The sequence below is a fragment of the Chiloscyllium plagiosum genome, unplaced genomic scaffold (genome assembly GCF_037043375.1).
Source record: "Chiloscyllium plagiosum isolate Xiang-an unplaced genomic scaffold, Cpla_swu_hap1 HiC_scaffold_15, whole genome shotgun sequence".
Taxonomy (NCBI): Eukaryota; Metazoa; Chordata; class Chondrichthyes; order Orectolobiformes; family Hemiscylliidae; genus Chiloscyllium; species Chiloscyllium plagiosum.
In genome coordinates, this window is record NW_028270153.1 from 37,567,186 (window position 1) to 37,592,139 (window position 24,954).

The 24,954-nt window shown below is 39.5% G+C and overlaps 1 protein-coding gene across 1 annotated transcript in view; it reads left to right on the forward strand.

Moving 5' to 3' along the window:
• Window positions 1-1,306: 1,306 nt before the first annotated feature.
• The window catches only part of prex1 (phosphatidylinositol-3,4,5-trisphosphate-dependent Rac exchange factor 1), a 224,052-nt gene continuing 200,404 nt past the window's right edge, over window positions 1,307-24,954 (forward strand). The window contains exon 1 of the mRNA XM_043710358.2: window positions 1,307-1,884. Coding sequence (XP_043566293.2) covers window positions 1,744-1,884 — 141 coding nt within the window. The 5' untranslated portion in view covers window positions 1,307-1,743. The remainder of the gene's footprint in view (window positions 1,885-24,954) is intronic.

Here is a 24,954-nt window from a genome sequence, read left to right on the forward strand (position 1 = left end):
GACTTGATGGGCCGAATGGCCTGCTTCCACACTGTAAGGATTCTGAAATGAACTGGAGTGTCACCCTGGCCTATCTAAAATAGAGTATTTGCTTTGTTGTTCAGTTACTCCAGAAATTCTTCTTCAACAAACTTCACACCAGGAACGAGTTACCATTCTTCGGATGGGAAAAGGTTTCTTACATCATTCACGAACTCTTCACAGAAAATGGAGAAACTCAGCAGCATCAGTGCCGAGAAAGCAGAGTTAACGTTTCTGAACCAATGATCCTTCTTCAGAACTGATTCATGAACCCTTTACCAGTTTCTATCATATTCCTCGTTCTGTCGGGTTTTAATCATATTATTCGCGTCGGATCTTACATGTTTATCACGCATTTTCTCATTTGCCTCCCTGCCAAAGCTTGAGTCTTTAAGATTATTTGACGTTGGTGTCAGTCTCAGTCACGTTATAAGACTTGATGGGGAAATATATTAATTTGTATTTACGTCGAACAGTTTATTACACTTGAATGTCTTTGATTTTGTTCATGTTTTGTCATTTTTGGAGAATAAATTCACAATTTTGTCTTGGTTGTCCCGAAGTCTGCTTCTGAGCTTGATCTTCGCTACATCTGTAAAGATCGCCCTCTACAGTAAATGAATATGGTCTCACAAATACCAAATATCCATGTTTCGTAGTTTCTCCCTATGTTTCATGTATGTCCCAACATAAAAATAATGAAACCCCACTTTATATTAATGCACGATTTCTCGTTGAGGAAAGGAATCGTCTTGTTGCAGACCATAGCAGCAAAATTATAGGCAAAGTGTTTTCTCAGTAAGGGACTATCTCTAACATTGCACTTTTTAGGGTGACGTATTGAACGGTATTACCTGTCTCTAAAGTCATTTTAACTTGAAAATAGACTAGAATTCCAACTGCTGAAACCTTCTATGACAATGGTTTAATAATCCAAACCAGTCAAATGTATACCTTGCACTGACTGGCAGCTTTCTAACTCAGATCATGCTCAGCTGGGCAAAGATTTGTCCTGATACAGTAGCGCATTTTGACCTTGATGGACCCCGAATTTTGCAAAAGTAGAAAACAACTTATTTCGAAAATCCTGAATTTTTGGGTATAAACGCTTTGTCGTTTTCGTCGAGTCGCTTTCGGGACCCTGCACCGTGTCGTTTCACTTGAGTTTTACACGAGATTTTTGCTGACGGTCCCTTCACTGAGCATGTGCCTGTTGTCTAATTGGTAAAAAAATAGAAAAGCGGAATTTGGCTGGACAGTAGCGGCTGCTGCAGATTTTGGTAATTCGCAGCCCGTCATTTCCACCTTTTCTCTGGGGTTGTGATATGGTGTTTGTTTTTTTGGCTTTCTTCCGCCAGCTGGAGGCAAGTTCGGCGGAAGTTTAGGAACAAATGTGCAGTAACTCATCAGTTTCACGTTGAAAAGTGTCCTGTAACGGAGTGCAGTTGGGACTTCTCAAAGCGGCAGCAGCAACAACAACACTGAGCTCTGCTCATGAATGGTTTGTGGCGCTTTTTTGAACAGAACTGACTAGGAAAGCCAGCTCAATCGACCAAGTATTTTCCATACAGATGAAAACATATCACAAAATGAGAGTAGATCGAAACCAAGCTGATTTGGAAGTGTTTTAAAGAAGCCGCCAGCTGTGCAGCGGAAGAAATCCACATTCTCGACTCTTTTTGTTTAAACCAGTCCCTTGTTTATTTCTCGGAGCGCAGGAACATGGATGAAGAAAGTCACCCCGAAAATGGAGTGGAGAGTGGAAAGGACACAGATCGGCAGCTCCGTTTACGAGTTTGTGTGATGAATGAGATTTTAAAAACGGAGAGAGACTACGTGGGTTCCTTGAAATTTCTGAAATCTGTAAGTGTTTCTTTTCAGATCCCGTTGTTCTGTGTGATTCTCGGTTGTGAAATCAATAAATCGGGATTAATGGGATCTCACCGAGTTAACGTCAATTTAATTTCAGATGGTTAAACTAGGCGATGCCATTTCAACTGCTGAAGTATTGACCCCCACGTTGTTGCTATCAGTGTTATTTGAAACTTGGTGACAAGAAGAGTCCTAGGGATTTACAGCATGGAAACAGGCCCTTCGGCCCAACTGAGAGTGAAACTTTCATTGGAGCCTTGTTGGCTGCTGGGGCCAACGGAGCTGCTTTGTTGAAAGGGCTTCGAGATTATAATTTGGGGAAGTGGCGCTTTAGCCTGGTTAATTTTAACGCGCTAGAGTTATACCAGCTCAGCCAATGAGCTCAAACAGAATGAGGAATCGATCCATTTTGATGGTGAAAGTTACGTGGGACCAACATGAATAATTAACGTGGAATCAGCGTACAAAAGACTCAAGAATAGAAGCTAGCCGCGACACGTTAAATATTTCAAATATTGTAAGAAATACATTTCTTCCGAAACCAAAATAACAGACGTTCAATCTTCTTTGAATCATTTTACTGACTGTAAAACGCTGTGGATAGAGGTTCTGAAATGGCTTGGTGTCCTCATTCCTGATCTAATTAGCCTCCTTCTTGTTCTGTGGTTTCCTGTTGAGATAGGGGCAACGTCTATTAGCAGGTTCGTTTGCTGCCGATAAGGCGTGCTGCGAGCTGAAAGGTGTGCCATATGGTTTGTGTAAAATCAAACGCGCGCTCTCCAGACACAATGAGGCGAAGGGGGGGAGGCGCTGGAAATCCGGCGGCGTCCTTCCTCATTGAACATCTGAGCATTTACCGCAACCCCTCCAGCGGTCTTTAGGGACCGAAATCAACCTGACTTAATTCACATTGTCTTCAACTGCACAACTCCAACAGATTTCAGATCTCCCATTCTTTTCAATTCCAATCTTCAATACATTTCATTTCCATTCTGATTTGTGATGGATGTAAGGAGCGGGTGTTACGAGATTCCCCCTCTTATGTTCTCATTCTGTCGCCATCAGTTGGATGAGTGAACGGGGATTTCACAGTTCTTGGTCTGATTACAGTTAACTGTCAAATACTGATGACGCCAATCCCTCAAAGGGAAACTGGACATTTATTTGGGAACACACTCTGGAATGCTGTCCCTTTCTCACTTCCTCTTTTTTTAAAGAAACTGTTTAAAACCCATCTCCCAGAACATCATCTCGCATTTTAAACGTGCTGTCACGATGGTGCTCCTCTTTGAAGCAAAACTGCACTTGACCCCACCATCCTTACAAACTGCTTTCATATCTCCAACCTTCCTTTCCGCCAAAGACTGAGTATGTCACTTCCCAAATCTCGTCCTTACCTTTTCTGGAACTCCATATTTGAATTCCTCCAATCATGTTTTCGCTCATGTCACAGTTTGGCCATAGGATGACTTTCCCACTTTGTTCCTCTTGATTTGACTACAGTCTGTAATATGTTTGCCTTTTCCAAAAACTTCTACACTGTCATCTATCTGGGTGGGGCAATGCTTAGAGGTTTCCATTTATAGTTCCCCAGTTTTAACCACAGAATCACTTGAAATAGCTTCGAGTCCTATATTTTCATTGTTATGTCTGGTGTTCCACAAGGATATAACCTTAGCTTCATCCTATTACTCATTAAATGCTGCTCCTTGGTGACACCATCCGAAGGCACAGAGTTATTTTTCTCACCAACAGAAGCTCTACTTCACCACCAACTCTCTTGTTCCCAGCATTAATGCGAAATGATCAAACTGATTATCCAGTACTGAATGAGCAGTATTGTTTTCTATTTTCCAAATTAAACATGAACTCCAGATCCAAACTCCATTTCCCAGCTACCAACCACATTCCTCTCCCTGGCAACAGTGTAAGATTCTGATTGTGATATTGATGTAATATTTGATCCTGAGACAAGCTTCTGACCTCACTCACACCATCCCTAAAACTTCCTTTTTCTGTGTCCATAACACTGCCTCTGCATTAGTTCATGTTCTCCTTAAACCCTCATTCATGCTTTGATAGTTCTGGACTCACCTATTCCATTGTAGTCCAGGCTGTCTCACACATTCTACACTCTGTAAACTTGACATCTAAAATTCTGCTGCCCTTGTCTTAATTCACAGCATATCCCACTTAACCCTGTGCTAGCTAACTTACTTAGCTCCAAACACAATTTTACTTTAAAGCTCCTATTCCAGTTTTCAGATCCTTCCATGTCCTTGCCCCTTCCTGACAATGTGATCTTCTTCAACCCGGAATCCTCTGAGATATCTCTGCTCCCTAAATGTTGGCTGCTTGTACATTTCCCATTATAATTGCTGCAGAATTTGGTGCCTGTGCATTCACTCGCCTAGGACCCAGGATGAGGATGTTACAGTTTTCTGTCTCTACTTCATTTTCTTGCTTTGAAGACAATTCATAAAATATACTTTTTTGATGTCATGTTTTGTTTAAGAATGCTCCTATGAGGCACCTTTTGAATAGCATAGGTAGCTGATTGTAGGTGTTTAGTACTATTTACTCCAGTTCTAAGATATTTAAAAACTTGCCCCAAATGTTGCTTCAAATGTGGCAAGACCTTGACAATATCCAGGCTTGGGCTAAAAGTCACAAATAATATTTGGACCACACAAGTGTCTGGCAATAACCATCTCCAACAAGAGAGGATATAACAATTACCCCTTGACATTCTGTGCTATTACCATTGCTAAGTCCCCTCATGATCAGTATCCTTGGGATTACCATTGACTCAAAATTAAACCAGACTAGCCATATAAACGCAGTGGCTAGAAGAGCAGATCAAAGGCTAGGAATCCTGCAGCGAGTTATTCACTTCCTAACCTCTTAAAACCTGTCAACTATCTACAAGGCACAAATCAAAAAGAGAAAAATAAAAGTTGTGTGGATAAAAAGTTTGCTAAAACTGTTCTTGAGAGTGAAGTCAGATTCGCCGTGACCACACTCTATTTAGTGTCTTCATCAGTAATATCTTGGATGGTATCTTAAAGGATCTTCTTCCAAGTGCCGACTTTCGGCATTTCTAAATGAACAATGGCACTTGGTTGTGCTGTTAAAGGTGTACTGTATTGTTCAACTCGTGAGAATGAAAGAATCTTTACTGATCATCTGCAGTTGTGGACTGAACAATGGGATGTGGTTCTGGGTGTATCTAAACTTGTATTATTCATTTTCACAGTTGAAGTATGAATTCTGAAGGTATTGAGTGAAAAACACAAGTAGCATACGCCCTAATTGTATGTCAGTACATGAAGTTCCGATATATATTAATATCATCTCAGGTAGAGTTTCTTGTGACCTCAATGAATGATCTAAGTATTTTGTGGTTTTCAGTCTATTTTTTCAGTAACTGAACACTTCTGATGCTATTCGAAAAGTGTAGTGATGGAAAAGCGCAACCGGTGAGGCAGCATCCGATGAGCAGGAGAATTGACGTTTTGAGCATGAGCTCTTCATCAGGAATGAGGGGGGTGGACCAAGGGAGCTGAGAGGAAAATGGAGCGGGGGAAGAAAAGGTAGCTGGGAATGCGATAGATACATAAAGGTGAGGGAGTGGGTTTTAGGGTGACAGATCAGAGAGGAGGATGGAGCGGATATCTGGGAAGAAAGATGGACAGGTCTTGAGGGTGGTGCTGAGTTGGAAGGTTGAATCTGGGATAAGGTGAGGGGAGGGGAAATGAGGAAACTGGTGAAATCCAAGTTGATCCCATGTGTTTGGAGGGTCTCAAGGCGGAAGATGAGGCGTTCTCCAGGCATCGGGTGGCTAGAGTTTGGCAGTGGAGGAGGCCCAGACTTGCTTGTCCTTGGCAGAATGGCAGGAGGAGTTGAATTGTTTGGCCACAGGGCGGTAGAGTTGTTTAGAGTGTGTGTCCCAAAGATGTTCCCTGAAATGATCCACAGTTTGGTGTCCTGTCTCCCCAGTGTAGAAGAGACCACATTTGAGAGCAATGAATACAGTAGATGACGTGTGGAAGTACAGGTAAATGTGGAAGGATCCTTTGCAGACTTAGATGGAGGTGAGAGGGGTGGTGTGGGGGCAGGTTTTGCACTTCTTGTGGTGGCAAGGGAAGGTTCTGATGCTAATCAAGATTGCTGTAGATGAACAGTTCCTGAATAATTGTTCAAAATACTTTATAAGCTGCTGACAGGAAGTTCTCTGTGGTTTAGTGCATGGTCCAAGCTGTGAACTGAATTTCTGGTTGGAAAAAGGAAGTTTGTTCAGTGACAGAGTCTCTGGTTGACATGAGACATCACTAAGCAGCCGAAATGGAGAGCTAACCTCACAGCAGATCTATCACTTTGTTAATACTATATTGGTGAGAATCTCCATTAAGCAATTGCAGCAGCTAATCAAGAAGTCTGATGGAATGCTGGACTATATTTTGAGGAGGCTGGAGTATAAGAGTCGGGAAGTCTGTGAGCAGTTTGGTTCCCTTATTCAAGAAACAACATCATTTCACTAGAGGCAGTTCAGAGAGAGTTCACTTGGATGATTCCTGGTATGGAGGGATTGTCTTATGAGCAAAGGTTAAACAGGTTGAGAATCTATTCTCTGGAGTTTAGAAGAATGAGAGGTTATCTCAATGAAACTTATATTCTTGAGGGGCTTGACAGTGAATTCTGAGATGGTGTTTCCCCTCATGTGGGAGTCTAGGACCAGAGGACATTGCCCCTTTATTCCGAGACACCAATTTAAGACAGAGATGAGGATAAATTGTTTTTAAGAAGCTTGTGAGTGTATTGAACTCTTTTTTTCACAGGGCACTGTTCAGTTGGAGTCTTTCTGTATATTTAAGGCTAAGATAAATTCCAATGGCAGGGCAGGCTCAGGGACTTAATGTCCTACTCGAGTTCCCTTTTATATGGTCTTATACAAGTACATTATATATACCTAGAATGTTAAGGCAGCTGCACATCATAACATATTGCACATCAGTCTTTGAACCATATGGAAGGCACATCTGCCACACAGCTGATGAGGCAATTTAAACCTTGGCATAACAGCTGCTGGATCGTTAATATTTTATGGCTCACTATAAACATGATTTGGTTCTAGCTCCATGTTTGATGCTGCCCATAGTTTGGTTGCAAAAGGTAGGCAGTTGCTGCTGAGTGCTGTAAACTGGAACCACATGTTTACTCATGGTATGTTGGATTGATGGTCATGCAAATTTTGAGATATTCTTGAGTTTGATCTTTTTCCAACGTTATCAGAACTAAGTTTGATTGTTCATTCATTTGATATGTACACAAGTGCACAAGAAGAAGAAGCAGGGATGGCCCTTTGAGCTCATTCCACCACTCAGTGAGACCATGTCAGATCTGTGACTGTGTAATGGCTAGCTGGTGACTATCCTCTGGATGTCAATAGGTGCATAGGATGCAAACAGAAGTCAAGGCAGTTTAGGTAAGTGGAATCTGTTGGGTGTCACTTTGGTTGTAGAAGAATTATTAGCCTGAAAGGTTGACATGGTTCTGTGTATTTTATTGATTAATATGAGCTTATTAATGCTTATGAGAGAACTAATCACGTCATGAGAAGAGTGAATTCTTTCCATTTGGCTCCTGATTACTGTATGCTGTAATTGATAGTTGCCTTATCTAGACAGAGTTTTTTTAAAATAAACTGTTAGATGTTTGAAGGTTAACCTCAGGAATGATTGTGCACTTTTTGGGATTTCCATGTCTTGGCTTTTATCAACCTTTGCCCAAAATTTTCTGGAGGTTGCTAAATTGAGCCAAAAGTAAGAAGAAGAGTAAGTCAATGTTTGATTTTGGCAAACATAAATTTTACACGTGTGAATTTCTCAGTAGTTTAGTTGGGAGACCTTTGAACATTGTACACCACAATGTCTCTGGTCTGGAATGCTTTGTGTTGCTGGAAAAGCACAATAGGTCAGGCAGCAACTGAGGAGCAGGAAAATCGATATTTCGGGCCGGGAAGGGTTCCGGCCCAAAGTATCGATTTTCCTGCTCCTCGGATGCTGCCTGACCTGCTGTGCTTTTCCAGCAACGCACTCTCAACTCTGATCACCACTGTCTCTTGGAATGCTTTGTGCAAAGCCATTCTTGGATTTCAGAAATTTCTGGAACATGGAACATTGAAATGTCAAACCACTAATATATGAACAGGAAAATACCATGGGATAAATATTTACTTGAAGCATAGATCAATCTAAAACATTATAAAGCTGTAATAAAAATTGTTACCAGTATTTATGTTCCCAAAGAACTGTACTGAAATAGTGAAAATTACATTGAGGCAATTGGTGGTGTATTGATAATGTCACTCATTATTCAGAATCCCCAGTTGACATTCTGGGGACTTGAATGAAAATCTGACCATGGCAGCTGATGAAATTTGAATTCAGTAAAAATCTGAAATCAAAAGCTAGTGTTGTTGATTGTTGTATAAACAAATTTGGTTCACTCATGTATTTTTAGGAAAGGAAATCTATCACCCTTGCCTGGTGGGGCCGATATGTTACTCCAGAGCCACAGCAATGTGGTTGACTCTTACTTCCCTCCGGGCAATTAGGGATGGGCAAAAAAAATGTTGGCCTTGCATCGAAAGAAACTTAAGTTACTCTATATACTGTTTTATTTCTATAACAGTTAGATACAGCAGAAAAGAAAGTTGTGATCATCAATAGCAACAGTTGGGTTCTGTCTCTTGTCCAGTATGCTGGTTAATGAGATCGAGCTTCACGATGGTCTGAGCAGACAGGATTTTACGACTTCATCACCAAACATTTCCTACAATTTCATTCATTTATTTTGGATGCTGCTTTATTAATTTTTCTTGGATTCTGTGCACATGGATTGCATCTTCTCAGCTGATAAAACTTTATTGCTATGGAAAGCCAATGAAGCAGGAAGCTACTTTTTTCCCTTTCTGAAGGGTAATCTCTTGGGGAGCATTAGCTTCTTCACTGTTGTCATTATTCATAGACTTGTGGTGTAAAACTGTCTTAAATGTCGTTGAATCTGTTACTTGTTACACAACTGGAGCAGCAACATTATAGTTTTGCTTGATCACATTGACTGAGACAGGGAAGACAATGTCGACATTCTTTTCATTCGCTTGGTGTAATGCAAGAGATCAGCTTCCTTGGCTTTGGTCTACTCACATCCTAAATATTTCCTTTTGCAGTATCTTCATTAAACTCCCAAAAGCTCATGACTTCTGGCTGCTTTTTGTAAGGGTCTTGTAATGCCACTGTTCCATACATTTGTCAAACACTAGAATATTTGTATTGAAGATCTTCTTAAATGCAACAGCACGGTGGCGGCACGGTGGCACAGTGGTTAGCACTGCTGCCTCACAGCGCCAGAGACCCGGGTTCAATTCCCGCCTCAGGCGACTGACTGTGTCGAGTTTGCACATTCTCCCCGTGTCTGCGTGGGTTTCCTCCGGGTGCTCCGGTTTCCTCCCACAGTCCAAAGATGTGCAGGTCAGGTGAATTGGCCATGCTAAATTGCCCGTAGTGTTAGGTAAGGGGTAGATGTAGGGGTATGTGTGGGTTGCGCTTCGGCGGGGCGGTGTGGACATGTTGGGCCAAAGGGCTTGTTTCCACACTGTAAGTAATCTAATCTAATCTAATCTAATCTTCAAGCACCACCAGTATTGCAAGCTAACACAGAATCTCCTGTAGTGACATTTCTTTGATTTAATATCCTTTTGATTGAATTTAAGATGAGCAACTGGGGATAAATATGTAGGAAGACGTTGTCAAAATCTTGCTGTCCCACAGGAGGTGAACTGTCCAAAAATACAATTTTGCAGTAAATAACCAACCGAGTCTTCTGAAAGTGTGCACAACCACTGGGGAGAAAATGATTGTGGAGTTACTCAGGAGCTGATGAGTGATGCACACAGATTTGGCCTACTCAGGAAGAAATAGTGTTTATTCACCCTTTTAAAATATTAGCATTTGCATATAGGAGCATGGTGAGCTTTCTAGATCTTTGCAACTTTGTACCGCCATCTCCTCTGCATCAGCAGGTGTGTGGTGTGGCAGAAACCTCAAAAAAAAGACTGTTGTCGTCTGCTTGATTTATTTGTTAAAGACTCTGTATCTCAACCTTTAACTAGACATGTTTGGCAGCCTTTCTATTTGTAAAGTTTTGTACACTAGCTTTATCAGTTTGTAGCCTTTAAATGGGAAATACCTTGTCCATGTTCTTCTGCAGCTTACCTTGGGAATACTTGGAGTGTAAATTCTTAAATTAGTGTAAAACTGACGGGCTTTTTCCACAGCCATTGTTTTTAAGATAGTGACCCTCTCATCACTATGTTGCCACAACCATTCATACAGTATATGATCAAGGTCACCAAACTTAGCGCTGCGCACATAGCTTCTCGTGCTGCATATTCTTGTTAGCTATTAGGACACCCATGCAATCTGCCTCTTACAAGGTTTTCACTAAAACACCCTTATCTAGTTGCATTATGACTTCCCCTTTAATTTTAAGTGTAGCATGCTTACATTGTGCTGCAATGGTGAAGGCTTTTGTTTTAAAACTATGCCCTGCGAATGCTTGGGACTGCTCAAAAGCATTGCTGCAGAAGAAGAGGAGAGGGAGAACAGAAGAAAGGTGAGAAAGAGATAGAAAAATGGTGTGAGAGTCTGAGAGAGGGAGAGATAGAGAAGTAGACCAATAGAAGAGGCCGAATGAGCATAATGACACAGATCAAGTGGCTTTGTAACCTCAAGCTATTTTCCCCCACTACACAGTCTTTGTGCCCCTCCCCCATCACCCACCATTTTCTTACCTGAAGATCAGTTGAGCCCACACCTTCCTGATTTGGTGAAGATGAAGCAATCATGTGGTGAGTCATTCTGCCAGCTCAAAAAGACATTTGGTGTTTAGGACATTTAATTTCTGGACTGGAGAGGTTATAGTGTAACAATGTTTTGGGTACATCAGACTCCAAATTTGGGGAAAAAGATTTGAAAATACATTCTCCTTTAACCTTGTTTTCTATCTCATGTATTGGAGTCTGATTGGAGCCTGGAATTTAACATAATTTAAAATTGAAGGATATAGTTTATTTTACTTGTATAAATGAAGTCTTTGACCGTGCATGTTGAAGAAAGTCTGCAGGGGAAAGTGGATTCTAGAAATGTGTTAAATGACATTGAGTTAAAGACTTAAATTTAGTTTGTTTCTGGAGGGTGCATTTTCTGTTTTTCTTCATGACATGGCATGTGTAAGGTAATTTTGCGGTACCATTACTGTGATGAGTTTTTAGAGTCATTTGAATTGATCAGAATGGAAAGTGTGCCTGAATTGTAGCGCAAACCAAAACACCAGAAACCCACACAACTACCCATTTGACTGAAAGTGCTGTAGAAGGTTTGAAGTTAAAGTATAACTGACAGATTGCCAGATGTCCTAGTAAAGGAAAGCTGTGTAGGATTGTATGCCACTTTATTCTGTTCTGAGGTTGGAGCAAAATGATGTTTTGTGATCTTTTGTTGGCTAATTTTTTTTAACCTAATACTTATTTTCAAAGCATAGAGTTGTACAAAATAAAAATAAATCATGTTGTGGTTGCTTTCAAAATTGAGTGCTTTTTTTCCCCTTTGTGAAGTAAATAATTGATATGAACTGATGGAAGGTTTTTCAGTTAATTATATCTTTGCAACCTTACAGCATTTCCAGATTAGTGATGCTAAGCAGCAATTCAGAGATTGAAAAAGGGGGTCTTGTACCTTTTTATCATTTAATGAACCCTGCATAGAATTGTTCATCTTGGTTTTAGTTTGTTCATTCCAAGATTTGATCCTCATCTGTTCAAACCTGCTAACAAAGCCTGAGTGCGGTTGAGGCAAGGATCAGGCCATTTGTCTTGATTTTCACTGTCCTTAAGTGATAATTTCTCCTTTTTATATAAATCAATAACTTATCAAATTTCACTAACAGATTCAGTGGCTTTGCTTTTTTTTGTTTAACATATGAATTTCAGGTTTTATGCTTTGGTCGCTCGGTTTTAAATATCAATTGATTTTTTTTAAGACTTCACTGCATGTATTATTAAAAACTTCTTGAATTAATTAAGATGTTGGCATCTGGCTAAGTTACTTTTTGGCTTCCAGAAAGTGGTTACCAGCTGTACCAAGTGCTATGTAATATGCATTTTAAAAAACATGGTTAACCTCCAGCTTTAAACTTACTGGCAGTTTTGTTATTGTGAGCTTCAAAAGCTTGTTCCAGTCTCTGAAGATCATGTGGCCTAACTTTTAACTCTTATGCAACTCCTCCAACCAAGGTCGGCATTAACATTTTTGAAGATTCCATTAAACAGCTTTGACTTTAAGTAAATCTACTGTGTAATATGGCACTGAGCCAAACCAATTATGAAGTTTCCATTTTAATTCTACGATTGTTCTTGATAAAATGTAAAACAAACATTTTTTTTGACAAAGATGACATGAGTTGTTTCCAGTGTCATGGCCATAACTAAACTCATGGAAGTAGATTATCTGATCATTATCATACTGCTAGTTATGGGGCTTGTATACAAATTGGCTATCAAAATTTCTACTTTATGGTCCAGTTATGAAATGTTAATGTTAAAAGATATCCAAATACCAAATCATTTTAACCAATAGAATTCTGCTATAAGATTTAATGATTTTTATACAAAATATATAAACTTAGCAAGCAGTTTTACCTCAAAAATATAGTTCATAACTATGTAGGCTCTGCATTCAGTTTTACTTCTCACTTCCCCCAATTAATTCTCTTCTAGTTTACAGTAACTGAGTTATTTACTTTTATTAAGATCGCCCAAATACATGCCACAGTCCCCTGGAAACTACTTGAACTCTCCTCTACTCCAACTATTGTTTTGTTTTATTTCTTTATTGTGGATGCATTGGTCCCTTGTTCTGGTTGTATTCTCAATGCTTTGCAGTCAATTCTGCTAATTGCTTTCCAAGTCATGACTTCAATAGATTTTTCTACTGACTTTTAAATGGGTTGTGTTCCATCACATAATTTTAAACTGAGATTAAACCTGCATCCCATATGATGAATGAGGAAAATCACTTTATTTCTGCTTACATTTCTGGTTACAGTGGTCCTGCCCTAACTGTAGTTCACTTTGGTGATCTTCTCTCAGTGAACTGTCCAAACATGTCTCTGTGAACATATAAATAAATTGAAATCAGAGAATTTCCAAGATCTGTTTCATGATACTGTGTTATCTGTCCTTGAGCAGGCATACTTCAGAATCATGGCATCCCTCATTTAAAATTCTTTCTTTGATCTGGTGAAATAAAAAATAAGCCTGAATTTTATAACTTCCAAGTGTCATAAAATGTGAATTCTCCAAAACTCATTTAGCTCTGACACCGAAAAATATCTCTCTGAAAGGATTGCAGTTGTCATGTCTGCAGTTCCTTGGCTAAGTAACCAGACCTGCCATTTTTTATGATCTTGCTTTTCTAGCCTTAAGCTTCTGAAGTTAATGTAGCCAAATCTGTTGAGTGTAATGAATTCCAAAATTGTTTAAATTGTATTTACCCCCACTATCTACAGTTAAATACTACTTTAATTTCTAAAACTCAAGCTTATATTGTAAAATGGTGAATTACTAGAAAGGAGCTCAGAAATGGACTGAGGAGAGCCAGGAGGGGACACGAAAAAGGCTTGGCAGGAAAGATTAGGGAGAACCCAAAGGCATTTTACTCATACATGAGGAATAAGAGCATGTTGAGGGAGATGGTAGGGTCTATCAGGGATACTGTAGGGAACTTGTGCGTGGAGTTTGAGCAGATTGAGGAAGCCCTGAGTGAGTTTTTTGCTTCAGTTTTCACGAAAGAAAGGAACCTTGTTGTGAATAAGAACTTTGAGGAGCAGGGACATAGGCTTGAACAGCTCAAGATTGAGGAAGTTGATGTGCTGGAAATTTTGTCAAAAATCAAGATTGATAAGTCCCCAGGGCCAGACCAGGTTTACCCTAGATTGATCAGGGAAGTGAGAAAGGAGGTTGCTAAGCTACTGGTGAAAATCTTTGCTTCCTCACTCTCCACAGGAGTTGTACAAGAGGATTGGAGGGAGGCGAATGTTATTCCTCTTTTCAAGAAGGGGAATAGGGAAATCCCTAACAGTTACAGACCAGTCTATTTTACGTCTGTAGTCAGCAAGGTTTTGGAAAGAATTCTGAGGGATAGGATTTATGACTATTTGGAAAAGCATAGAGTGATCAAAGATAGTCAACATGGCTTTGTGAGGGGCGGGTCATGCCTCACAAATCTTATTGAATTCTTTGAGGAGGTGACAAGACAGGTCAAGCAGTGGATGTGGTGTATATGGACTTCAGTAAGGCATTTGATAAGGTTCCCCATGGTAGGCTCATTCATAAAGTCAGGAGGTATAGGATACAGGGAGATTTGGCTGTATGGATTTAGAAATGGTTGGCTGACAGAAGGCAGAGAGTGGTTGTAGGTGGAAAGTATTCTGCCTGGAGGCCTGTGGTGAATGCTGTCCTAAAGGGCTCTGTTCTTGGGTTTCTGCTCTTTTGTAGTTTTTAATAAATGATGAGGAGGTTTAGGGCTGGGTTGTGTAAATTTGCAGATGGCATTAAGTTTGGAGGTGCCATTGATAGTATCGAGGGTTATTGCAGGCTGCAGCTTGACGTAGACAGGATGTAGAGTTGGGCTGAGAAATGGCAGATGGAGTTCAACCTGGATAAATGCGAAGTGATGCATTTTGGAAGGCCGAACATGAATACTGAATATAGGATTAAAGACAGGATTCTTGGCAGTGTGGAGGAACAGATGGATCTTGGTGTTCGAGTGCATAGATCCCTCGAAGTTGCCACCCAAGTGGATAGGGTTGTTAAGAAAGCATGTGATGTTTTCCCCTTCATTAACAGGGAGATCGAGTTTACGAGCCGTGAAGTTTTGCTGCAGCTCTACAAGATCCTGGTGAGACCACACTTGGAATATTGAGTCCCGTTCTGGTCGCCCTATTATAAGAAAGATATGGAAGCTTTCGAGAGGGTGCGAAGAAGGTTTACTAGAGTGCTGCCTGGACTGGAGGGCTTATCTTATGAAGAGAGGTTGACTAAGCTCGGACTTTTCTCTCTGGAGAGAAGGAAGAAGAGCGGTGACCTGATCGAGGTATACAAGGTAATGAGAGGGTTCAATAGAGTCAATAGCCAGAGACTTTTCCCCAGGGCAGGATTGACTGGCACGAGGGGCTTTGTTTTAAGAAATTAGGAGAAAGGTATAGAGAAGATGTCAGAGGTACGTTCTTTATGCAGAGAGATGTGAATGCATGAAATGCATTGCCAGTGGTGGTGGTGGAAGCAGAGTCATTAGGGACATTTAAGCGACGGCTGGACATGTACATGGACTGCAGTGAATTGAGGGGTGCGTAGGTTAGGTTATTTTCTTTTAGATTAGGAATAATCCTCGGCACAGCATTGTGGGCTGAAGGGCCTTTTCTGTGTTCTATGTTCTAATGAGCTAGTCTATCCTTTAAAATAACTTGACTGTGAAGGTCTTTGGAATACATGAATAAATAATTTGAATAATTGACTCCATGCACAGTGCACTGTGGGACATTGTATGATCATGAGGCTGGGTTTCATTGCGATTTGTGCTCACATGAACTACTAGGAATTGGGATTTGGACATATATGAAGAATGGCCATTTAGTTCAGGCATTGGGGGTGTGGTGGTGGAAACCAATTAATACAGTATGAATCACCACCACCTTGGGCAAAGAAATGCAGAAGGAAGAGAATTGGAGGCAATATTTGGTGAAATTTCCAATAAGGAACTGTCCTCAATAAGGAAAAATGATGATCTTAAGTTGCATAGTTCTTTTAATCCATTTTTCCTCCCTTAAGAAGGGATTAAATTAAAAGTCAGTTTTAGAAAAAAGTTGCATATACAGTACTCTCTTTGAAAGATGCTAACTGCACCAAAGCTTCAGACTTATGCAAACAAAATTTGTAGTACTTTTGAAAATCATCAAAAGCTATTTTGAGTTTAGATTTGGTTTATGTTGACAAATGTCATCTCGTCCTCCTCCATCCAAGATGGATGTAAAATGGTGATTACTCACAGTTGTATGAAAACCAAGATCTCTAATACTGGGCATTTTAAAACAGAAGTACAGGAAGCCATTGTTTTTCTTTGTCTCCTAAGAATTGGTAGCAGTTATATAAAGCATCAGCTTTTCCAGAAGGATAAAGTTAATAATCTTTGTTAATTGTTGCATAATATCACATAGCAGACAAAGTTTAGCCTTGACTAATTTTGAAGAACATTTATCCAATTCGCAAGTGGACAATCTCTGCATGCTTGAGAAATATGCTTGATTTTGGATGTAAATTTAACATTGGAATGGACTGCAGGTCCCCTTACCATGGTAAATTGTGCCTATATTAGCTGACTGTCTTAATAAATTAATAACCACAGACCACTGAGTATGTGATTGGGCTTTGAATTCACTTAAATTGCAGCTAGTGTTCATGTACGAAAAGAAAATAGTGCATGAACTGTGTTAATAGTGCAGCAAATTCGGACTGGGAAGCAGTTTTTGAACTGTGAACAGTCCTTGCCATTGTTTGGAAACATCAAGCAAATGTTTTAATTGATAACCTCTTCTTTTTGTGCGACATTGGCCTATGCCATTCCAGAAGTCAGATTAATCACATAGGCTAAACTATCTTCAAGTATTGATGCTCTGAGGCCACATGTAATGTGTAAATATCGTAGAGAGTGATACCATTTGCATTAAGGAGTAAAAATTGCTTGGTCATGCGAGTTTAAGTACAAAGGATATGTTTTGTATGCAGCTGCTGAAATTGGCAAAAAAATCTTAAAATTAATTTGATAAATTGTCTGATTTTATGAAGAAGTTAGGAAGCCAAGTCGCGCATTTTGATGTAATGCAAGTTGATTTAACATTTGTGTAGCTGTTGTTACAGCTATATGTGATTTTTAACTTATTTTAATAATTTCACTTCAAATATTTCTCTAATTATTGGAGACCAATTGCATGCGCAATGTGCAGCAGTGTCTGAGGCATGTCAATGTAATGTCCTTTTTTCCATCATTTTATGATGAAATATATATGCCATGTGAGTAGTTATGCCCATACTTCAAAATTTGTCCTCTTAGCATAAATCATAAGCTTAAATAAACATCTTTAGTGGTCAAAAGGCTACTACTTTGTTTCCTGGTCAAATAAATATTGACAATAAATGATAACATGATTATGCAAACGATTAAACAATTATACTGTAGCTGCCATCAAATGCTAGCTAAACTCCCTTGAGGAATAAACTTATTTTTTTGAAGGAATGTTGTTCTCACTGGATTTGTTGATTAAATTCAGTGATTATATCATTGATCAAAATAAGACATTCTGAACTTTCCAAGTTGAATAAAACTTTCATTGAAAAAGTAATTTTGGTAAAATTTGTAGTTTGTGATCAGAGGGGACCCGTGCATCATTTTTGGGTGGTACATGATTTGTCATCACTGTGCCTGTCTGCAGATAGATAAAAAAATGTTTGCTAAACTCTCTTCCACAAATTTGCCAATTTGTGCCGCTTTAGGGTACCTTCCATTGGGGAAAAGCATGTTTCAAAATTTAACTGTTTGATACATTGGTCATGAATAAATGCTTTCTGGTCTTTGCCAAGGAACACTGTTAGTTATAGAAGTGAAAAGGGGGGAAGTTTGCTGTCATTCACGCACACCATGGAGCAACTGGGCCTTTGTCCCACTCTGCTGAGCTCTTGGACAATAGGGCTTTTATTCCATTTCATGTCAAAGAGCAGACAGGCTTCCTTTACAGAGATGAGTTTCATTAATGAGCCAAAAATGGACTCTGCTAAAGTAATGAGTTTTTTTGGTAGTGTTAAGGATCTTGTTTTTGTTGAATGGATTTAAGTTTTTGTACATGTCTGAAACTATTAATTGTAGTAAAATAAAACACTTGCTTTGATATTTAGTTTTGTAAACTGCTTCACGTCGTCAAACCTTTTCTGTGATTTATTTTAGTTATCAGATTTACTTCAGCAATCTTTTTTGGTTTTATTATTCTGGATGGAGAAAATAAATTATTCTGGAAACATAAGTTAAGGAACTGTAAGCGTAACTAAGACAATCTATTCAGTCATCCTATATTCTCCTTGTTCCATGTTGTATTTGAAGCATACTCTTGGCTATTTTTGCATGGATTGAGGTGTTGATGAAGAATATAATGAGTTTTTATGCACAGGCCACAGTGTGAACCAAGTACATTTTATGTTGATCACAGTTTTAATCAGCTTTAAAAACCATGAATTTCAGGTTGACATAAAGTTTGTATAACTTGTTGTTCTTTATCTGATCATACTGGGATAAGTAGTTAATATATCTCAAAAATGAAAGTAATACAGTTTTGAAACAGTATGTAAAATCCAGATGGTGAGCATTAAGAAGATATCATTGGGAAGCTTGCAGTTCAACATTTTTGCAATATTGTAGTAGTATCTTGATACTTATAAATTTAGTCTTTTCTATTTGTAATGTGACATATGAAGCTCAGATTTTAAGTCTGATTTGAAGTTTCCCCACTCCCTCAAAGCAGGCTGCCAGTTTCACTTCCTTTGAGAATATTTTAGTTTGAGATGTGTGCAGTATGAGATGCGCAGGCCTTATTGGTCACTGTATCACCAGAATTTCCGATTTTTGGAAATTCTAAATTTCTGTTCCTTGCAGCTGACTTAACTTCTGCTTGTTGTGCATTTTTGCCTTTGGCTGGAGAAGTAGAATGGCCCACTGAGTGCAAAATTAATGCCATTGATACTGAAAGCTTTAACTGAGGTTCTGATAATGGATTCAGTCCATCATGCTAATGGAAATTCTGGATATATGAGTTACTAGCATTGCCAGTAAACAGCTTTCTAAGCTCCGTGCTTTGAGTCAAGTGGATGTTAAATCAAGCATAATTGATTTTTAATTTCCAACAATAAAATGTTCAGGCAGCAGTGGTGGCAAAAGATTGCCCTGAATTTAAGGGATTAAACTGGCCAAGTTCTTCAAATTGGCATGACATATTAGCAAGAGCTAATGAAAAACCTGAACATGCAGCAAGTAGCACAAGGGTTTTAAAACAAAAACAGTGAAATTGAAAGTGAAACAGCTTGGCTTCAGATGGAGATACCATGGTACGTGAGAAGGTTAGATTCCCTACAGTGTGGAAACAGGTCCTTCAGCCCAACAAGTCCACACCGACATTCCGAAGAGTAATCCACTCAGTCTCATTTCCCTCTGACTAATGCACCTAACACTATGGGCAATTTAGCATGACCAATTCACCTAACCTGCACATCTTTGGACTGTGGGAGGAAACCAGAGCACCCGGGGAAAACCCATGCAGACACAGGGAGAATGTGCAAACTTGATGCAGACAGTCGCCTGAGGCCGGAATCGAACCTGGGACTCTGGCACTGTGAGGCATCAGTGCTAACCACTGAGCCACCTTGCTGCCCTGAAAGAATATTGGTCAATGAGGCAAGTTTAAGGAGGCTCTTTGAAAGAGAGGGTTTGGGAGGTAATTCAAGTTTCTGGTCAAAGCAGCTGAAAGCATGGCTACCATGCAGATGTGTTATTAGCCCTGGAGCCACTGATGGTCAGCAAGCATGGGCAATGGGTGACTGAAACTTGATGTGAGTAAACGCAGACATCAAAGAGATTTGGCTGATCAGGTTTATGGAGCTTGAAGTGTTGCAGGCTAGTTTGAAATAGTCAAGAGGTAATGAATGGATGGATGGTATTTTCTGCAGCAGACCAGTTGTGGTAGAATCAGACTCTGCCTCAAACACAAGACCAAGGCTAAGAATAATCTTGATTAACTTAGCAGTAATAAGGAAAAAAAAAGTTTTTGCTGTGAATCAAGACAGAGGTTTCAGTAATTGCAATATTAAATTTTTCAAAATTTCTGCTCACCTGACATTGGATGCGAGATAAGAAGTGTCACAGCTCAGAGACAACTGCATAATCCAAAGAGTCATGGGCGGGATAGGACTGAATATCATCTGCAAAAACATGAAACCTGATGCTTCCTACTCAAGGGATAGCACATGGATGAAAAATAAAAGGCTACTGAAGAGAGATTCTTGAAGGGGAATCTCTCTGGTGCTTCAAATGTGGGCCATTGTAGATAATTATCTGTCCACTTTTAAATAAGAATGGAGCCAAGCAAGAGGACTTGATTCAGTTGGATGGTGAAGGACAGGTATTGGAGGAGGATTGTCTGGTTAATTACTGAAACCTTGACAGCTTGGTAAAGATGAGAAGAGAGAGTTTTGCATGCTCATACTTGTAAAGAATGTCACTTAATTTTTAAAGGCTGTTTTCTGTCATATGATTGGGTCTAAAACCTGATTGGAGGTACTTAAATATGGAATTGTAGGTAAGCTGTGCATTGATTGGCAAATAACATGACATTGGAAGACTTGGAAGAGAGAAGGGAAAAGTCATCGTTTGCAAAAAAAAGAGAGGATTTGTTGAGAGTGGCAAGAGCTGGGGTTCAGGTATGACTTCTTTTAAAAGGTGTGATGATGAATATGCGTGCTTCCAAGTCTCCTTGTCTAACACCGATTGACAGATGGTCAGAAAATTGTTTTAGCCAGAGTTGTGCCCTAAAAGAAGGTGTTAATTCCATTTAAAATAAAATAGCATTAAGTGCAACAATCGCAATAATGCTTTCTAGTGGAAATATGAGGTCTGAATTATGAAGCTGATGAGAAAATATTGGAACTGCTTTCAGTGTTAGTGAAAATAAGATGTTTCTTATTGAAGTGATGGAATTTTTCTTGTAGACATATGTGAATCTCTAAGAAATGAATGAAACATCCTGGTTCTAAATACAAACTGGGGTTGTTTATTCCCAAGTCTTGTCAGTTTCAGAAATGTGGTTCTAGGAATGCCAAATTTATGTATTGATAGCATGTAAATATCTTTTTTTCTCTAAGAAATGGATATAATTCAAGGAAAAAAATGATCCTGAATATATAGTTTTAATTGTGTTGTTCAATAACTTATCTATGACCTTTAATTTAGTTCGAGACAAAAAAGGTAACTGCAACACTCCAAAGTCATTAGTTTATTCTGAATGTTCTATTTTAGGATATTATGCAATTACCTAAATGATTAACTATAATCCACAAAGTAGCTTGGGCATCTATTAGCAATAAGAGAAAGTGATGTCTACATGGTTTTGAGTGACTGGATTTATCCCTGTTTTCCAGCTTTTGAAATTGACTCCAGTCCCATACAAAGAAAATCTAATTATACTTTTAATCTGGCACACAAGTTCAATGGCTGATGGTTTTCTATGCAAATGAAAGACTAGTATTAGGACATAGACTGGGAACTCAGAGTAATTTCAACAGCTATGCAGAGTGAAAGGAGTGAAACATAACCCATCGGCAATCCTGAGGATCCTGATGATGCCATTTTTGCTTTAAATCAAATCAAATGGGCAATGCAAACTTAAGAACTGGAATGGAAACTTAACAAAATTTAAATCAAAATAGCATTCTCTTTGGTGATGAAGCACATCAGCTCAGTAGTGCTGACCCTAAAGGCCTCTGTTGTGCTGGTGGACACCATGCACTCTGTCTCATTGAACATGCATGGTTACATCATTCATCCCACATACCAGTCTCTTAGCATCTCATTAAGGGTTAAACCAAAGTCAAATGCCTATGCCATTCGTCAAAAATTCCAGTGCAGATTACCCTGGTTCTTGAATTGCGTGAAAAACTGATAGCATCTCTGAATTAGAGCAGGTTTGGAAGTTTAGTATTTCTTAGCTAAATCCATCAACTCTTGAAATGTATTAATGTCTAGTGCCTCAAGGAAAGTTAGGCCTCTAATACCTGAAAAAGCTGTAGGTCCACAAGCTCTCAGGAGAAGTAGTCGTGGATTTTCATTTGCCCAGAAAAAGTGACTTATTCTTTCCACATACTGGGCCCAGTCTTCGATAGCAGGTCTGAACAAGTCATGCTTCCCAAATAATGGCATGATGCCAGAAATGCTTACTGAAACTCAAAAATGACTTTTGTGAGCGAATTTCTGCAGGAGCGTGTTTTTCTCTCGTCGCCACTGAAATAACGCCACAGAAGCCGGCACCCTGTCACCAAGTCCCCCTTTATGTACACATGGAGACGCCTTGACACTGGTGCAGCTTCTTCAGAGCCAACTTTGAGTGAACCGGATGTCTGATACTCCTGTTCTTATCTGTCAGCTAGAGCTCCCTGATTTGGAGCTGCTAATCTGGTCCAATCAGGGAACTCCTATTCTACAAGGTCCTTCTGGCTGACCTCATTACAATCACTACTAAGGCACAGAGGGAATTTGTCTGAGATGACTCCGATTGTGGGGCACCAGATCCTGATGGAGAGTTTGGTCTACAGGGCCACTGTCAGGTCCTGAGTGGATGGGGGTCAGTTCATCCAGATGATGCCATTAGCTGTAGGAGAATAGATGAGCTTGTGAACTATCTAAATTATTCTGGCTTTAACACTCTCAGCAATTATTTTCTCATTTTTGTTTTGTTCATTCCATTAGGCTTTCATGTAGGATGAAGCAAAATTTTGTATGATGACTAAAGCATGTATGTTTATTCTGTCCAGAATATTATGATTACTGTTATTTTTATTGTTGTGCCGAGTGATTGCGCCCTGAGCTTACAGTTGACTCCAGAGCCAACTCAATTATAGTTACATTGTTTATTGGCTTTCTTGATTATGCAGTTAATATACAGAACAGAAATGGATCACTTATCCCTGAAGTCTGTCTCTCATTTCATTGAGATCATGACTGATCTACAATTTAACTCCATGTATCCTGTTTGGCCCCATATCTCTCAGTACCTTTCCTTAACAATTTTGTTAATTTCAGATCTAAAATTCAACAAATGATCAATAATGTGTGCTGACAGGTTTCTTAACTTGATGGTTGAAAGATCTGGTTTTGACTTTTTAGGCTATTCCTGCTGGTCTAGATTCTCCAGCCAGGGTGGCAAATTTCTCACTCTTTTATCTTATCCTTTTCTCTAAATAACTTGATCGTATCCTTCCATAGCCTTCTAAATTCCAGGAAATGGAACTCTAGTTTGGGCATCCTCACCTCATAGCTTAACCTTGGCCTCCATATGATTCCAGTAAATCTGCATTGTACTCTGTCCAATGCTGTTTTATTCTTCCCATGTTGTCAGTTGTCCGATTGTGGTCTAATCAGGATGAAATAGCTGAAGCATTACTTCAGTCCCCTTGCAATTCAGCTCTCTTGATCTAAAAGTGAGTGTTCTAGTTGGTTTTTTTTTTAGTTATATTCTACATTTGTTATTATTAATTCAAATGACCCATATATCTGGAACCGAGGTCATTTTGGACCTTGATATTTCTTGCTTTTTGCCCTTGAAATGACATTACCCTTCTTGTGTTATTGTTGAGTCAAACTCCTGGAGCTCTCTTTTGAATTTGTTCCCACTTTATATTTTAACGTATACTCTCACCACACTGGGGGTGTCCTTCTATGCCAAAGACTGCGGCAGTTCAAGAAAGCAGCTCACAAAACCTTTTCTTGGGCATTTAAGGATGGACAACAAATCTTAATCTAACAATATCTCTTAGAAAGTCGATTCTTCCAACTACATTACTTGTGTTGATGTCTCTCTGTCATTGGTTAAATAAATGTCCTTAAATATTAATATTATGAATAAATATTTATAATCTTCCTAATTGGAAGATGGATTTGGTTGTTGAGGTAAATGTTCTCAGTCAATCACAGAATCCTTAGTGTGGAAAGAGGCCATCTGGCTCATTGGGTCTGCTCTGACTCTCCAAACAGCATTCTGTCCAAACCCATGCCCCATCCTATCTCCATAATTCTGTATTTCCCATGGCTAACCCACCTAACCTGCTCCTCTCTGGTCAGTACTTAAAATTTAGCATGACCAATCTATCTAACCTTCACATCTTTGGACTGTGGGAGGAAACCAGAGTATCCAGAGGAAAGCCATGCAGACACAGGAAGAACATGCAACCTCGACATAGACAGTCGACCAAGGTCTCTTTTGTTGTGAGGCAGCTATTGCTAACCACTGTGCCACCATGCTAATGGCCATTACTCCGGAAGTTCCTCATAGTAGTGCCTTTGGCCCAACAATCTTCAGCTGCTTTACCTATGACATCCCTGCATCATTGCATCAGAAGATGATTGGATAGTCATCAGTACCATTTGTGATGACTCGGATATTAAAGCAATCCATGTCCATATGACAAGACCTGGACAGGTTTCAGGTTTGTGCTGACAAGTTGCAAGTAACATTCACGTTACACAAATGGTAGGTGATGACCATCTCTCATGAGAGAGAATATTATGATCTCCCTTTGAAATTTATTGGCATGACCATCATTGGATTTCTCACTATCAACATCTTGGGGGTTATCATTGACCAGGAACTGAATGAGATCAATCATGTAACTGCTTTGATCACAAATAACAGGCTTTGAATTCTGCAGTGAATAACCATCCTCCTCAGTCCTGAAAGCCTGTCCACTAGTAACAGGGCGCTAGGCAGGAGAGTGGTGAAAATCCTCCACTTGTCTGGATGACTACAATGCTCAAGAAGTTTGATGTGATGACGAGGACAAAACAGGCCACTTGCTTGACACCCCGTAAACACTTCTATCATTCACTCTATTGACCAATAGCACACTGGCAGTTGTGTGTGCCACTTACATGATGCTTCGCAACAAGTTCCCAAGGTTCCTTAGAATACATCTTCCAAATCTACAACCTACAAGGACAGCAGATGCATGAGAACACTACTACCTGCGAATTTGCCTCCAAGTCACACACTATGCAGACTTGGAATGATATAGCCCTCCTTGTGTTATTGTTGGGTCAAAATTCTGGAGCTCCCTTTTGATTTGTTTTCACTTTACAT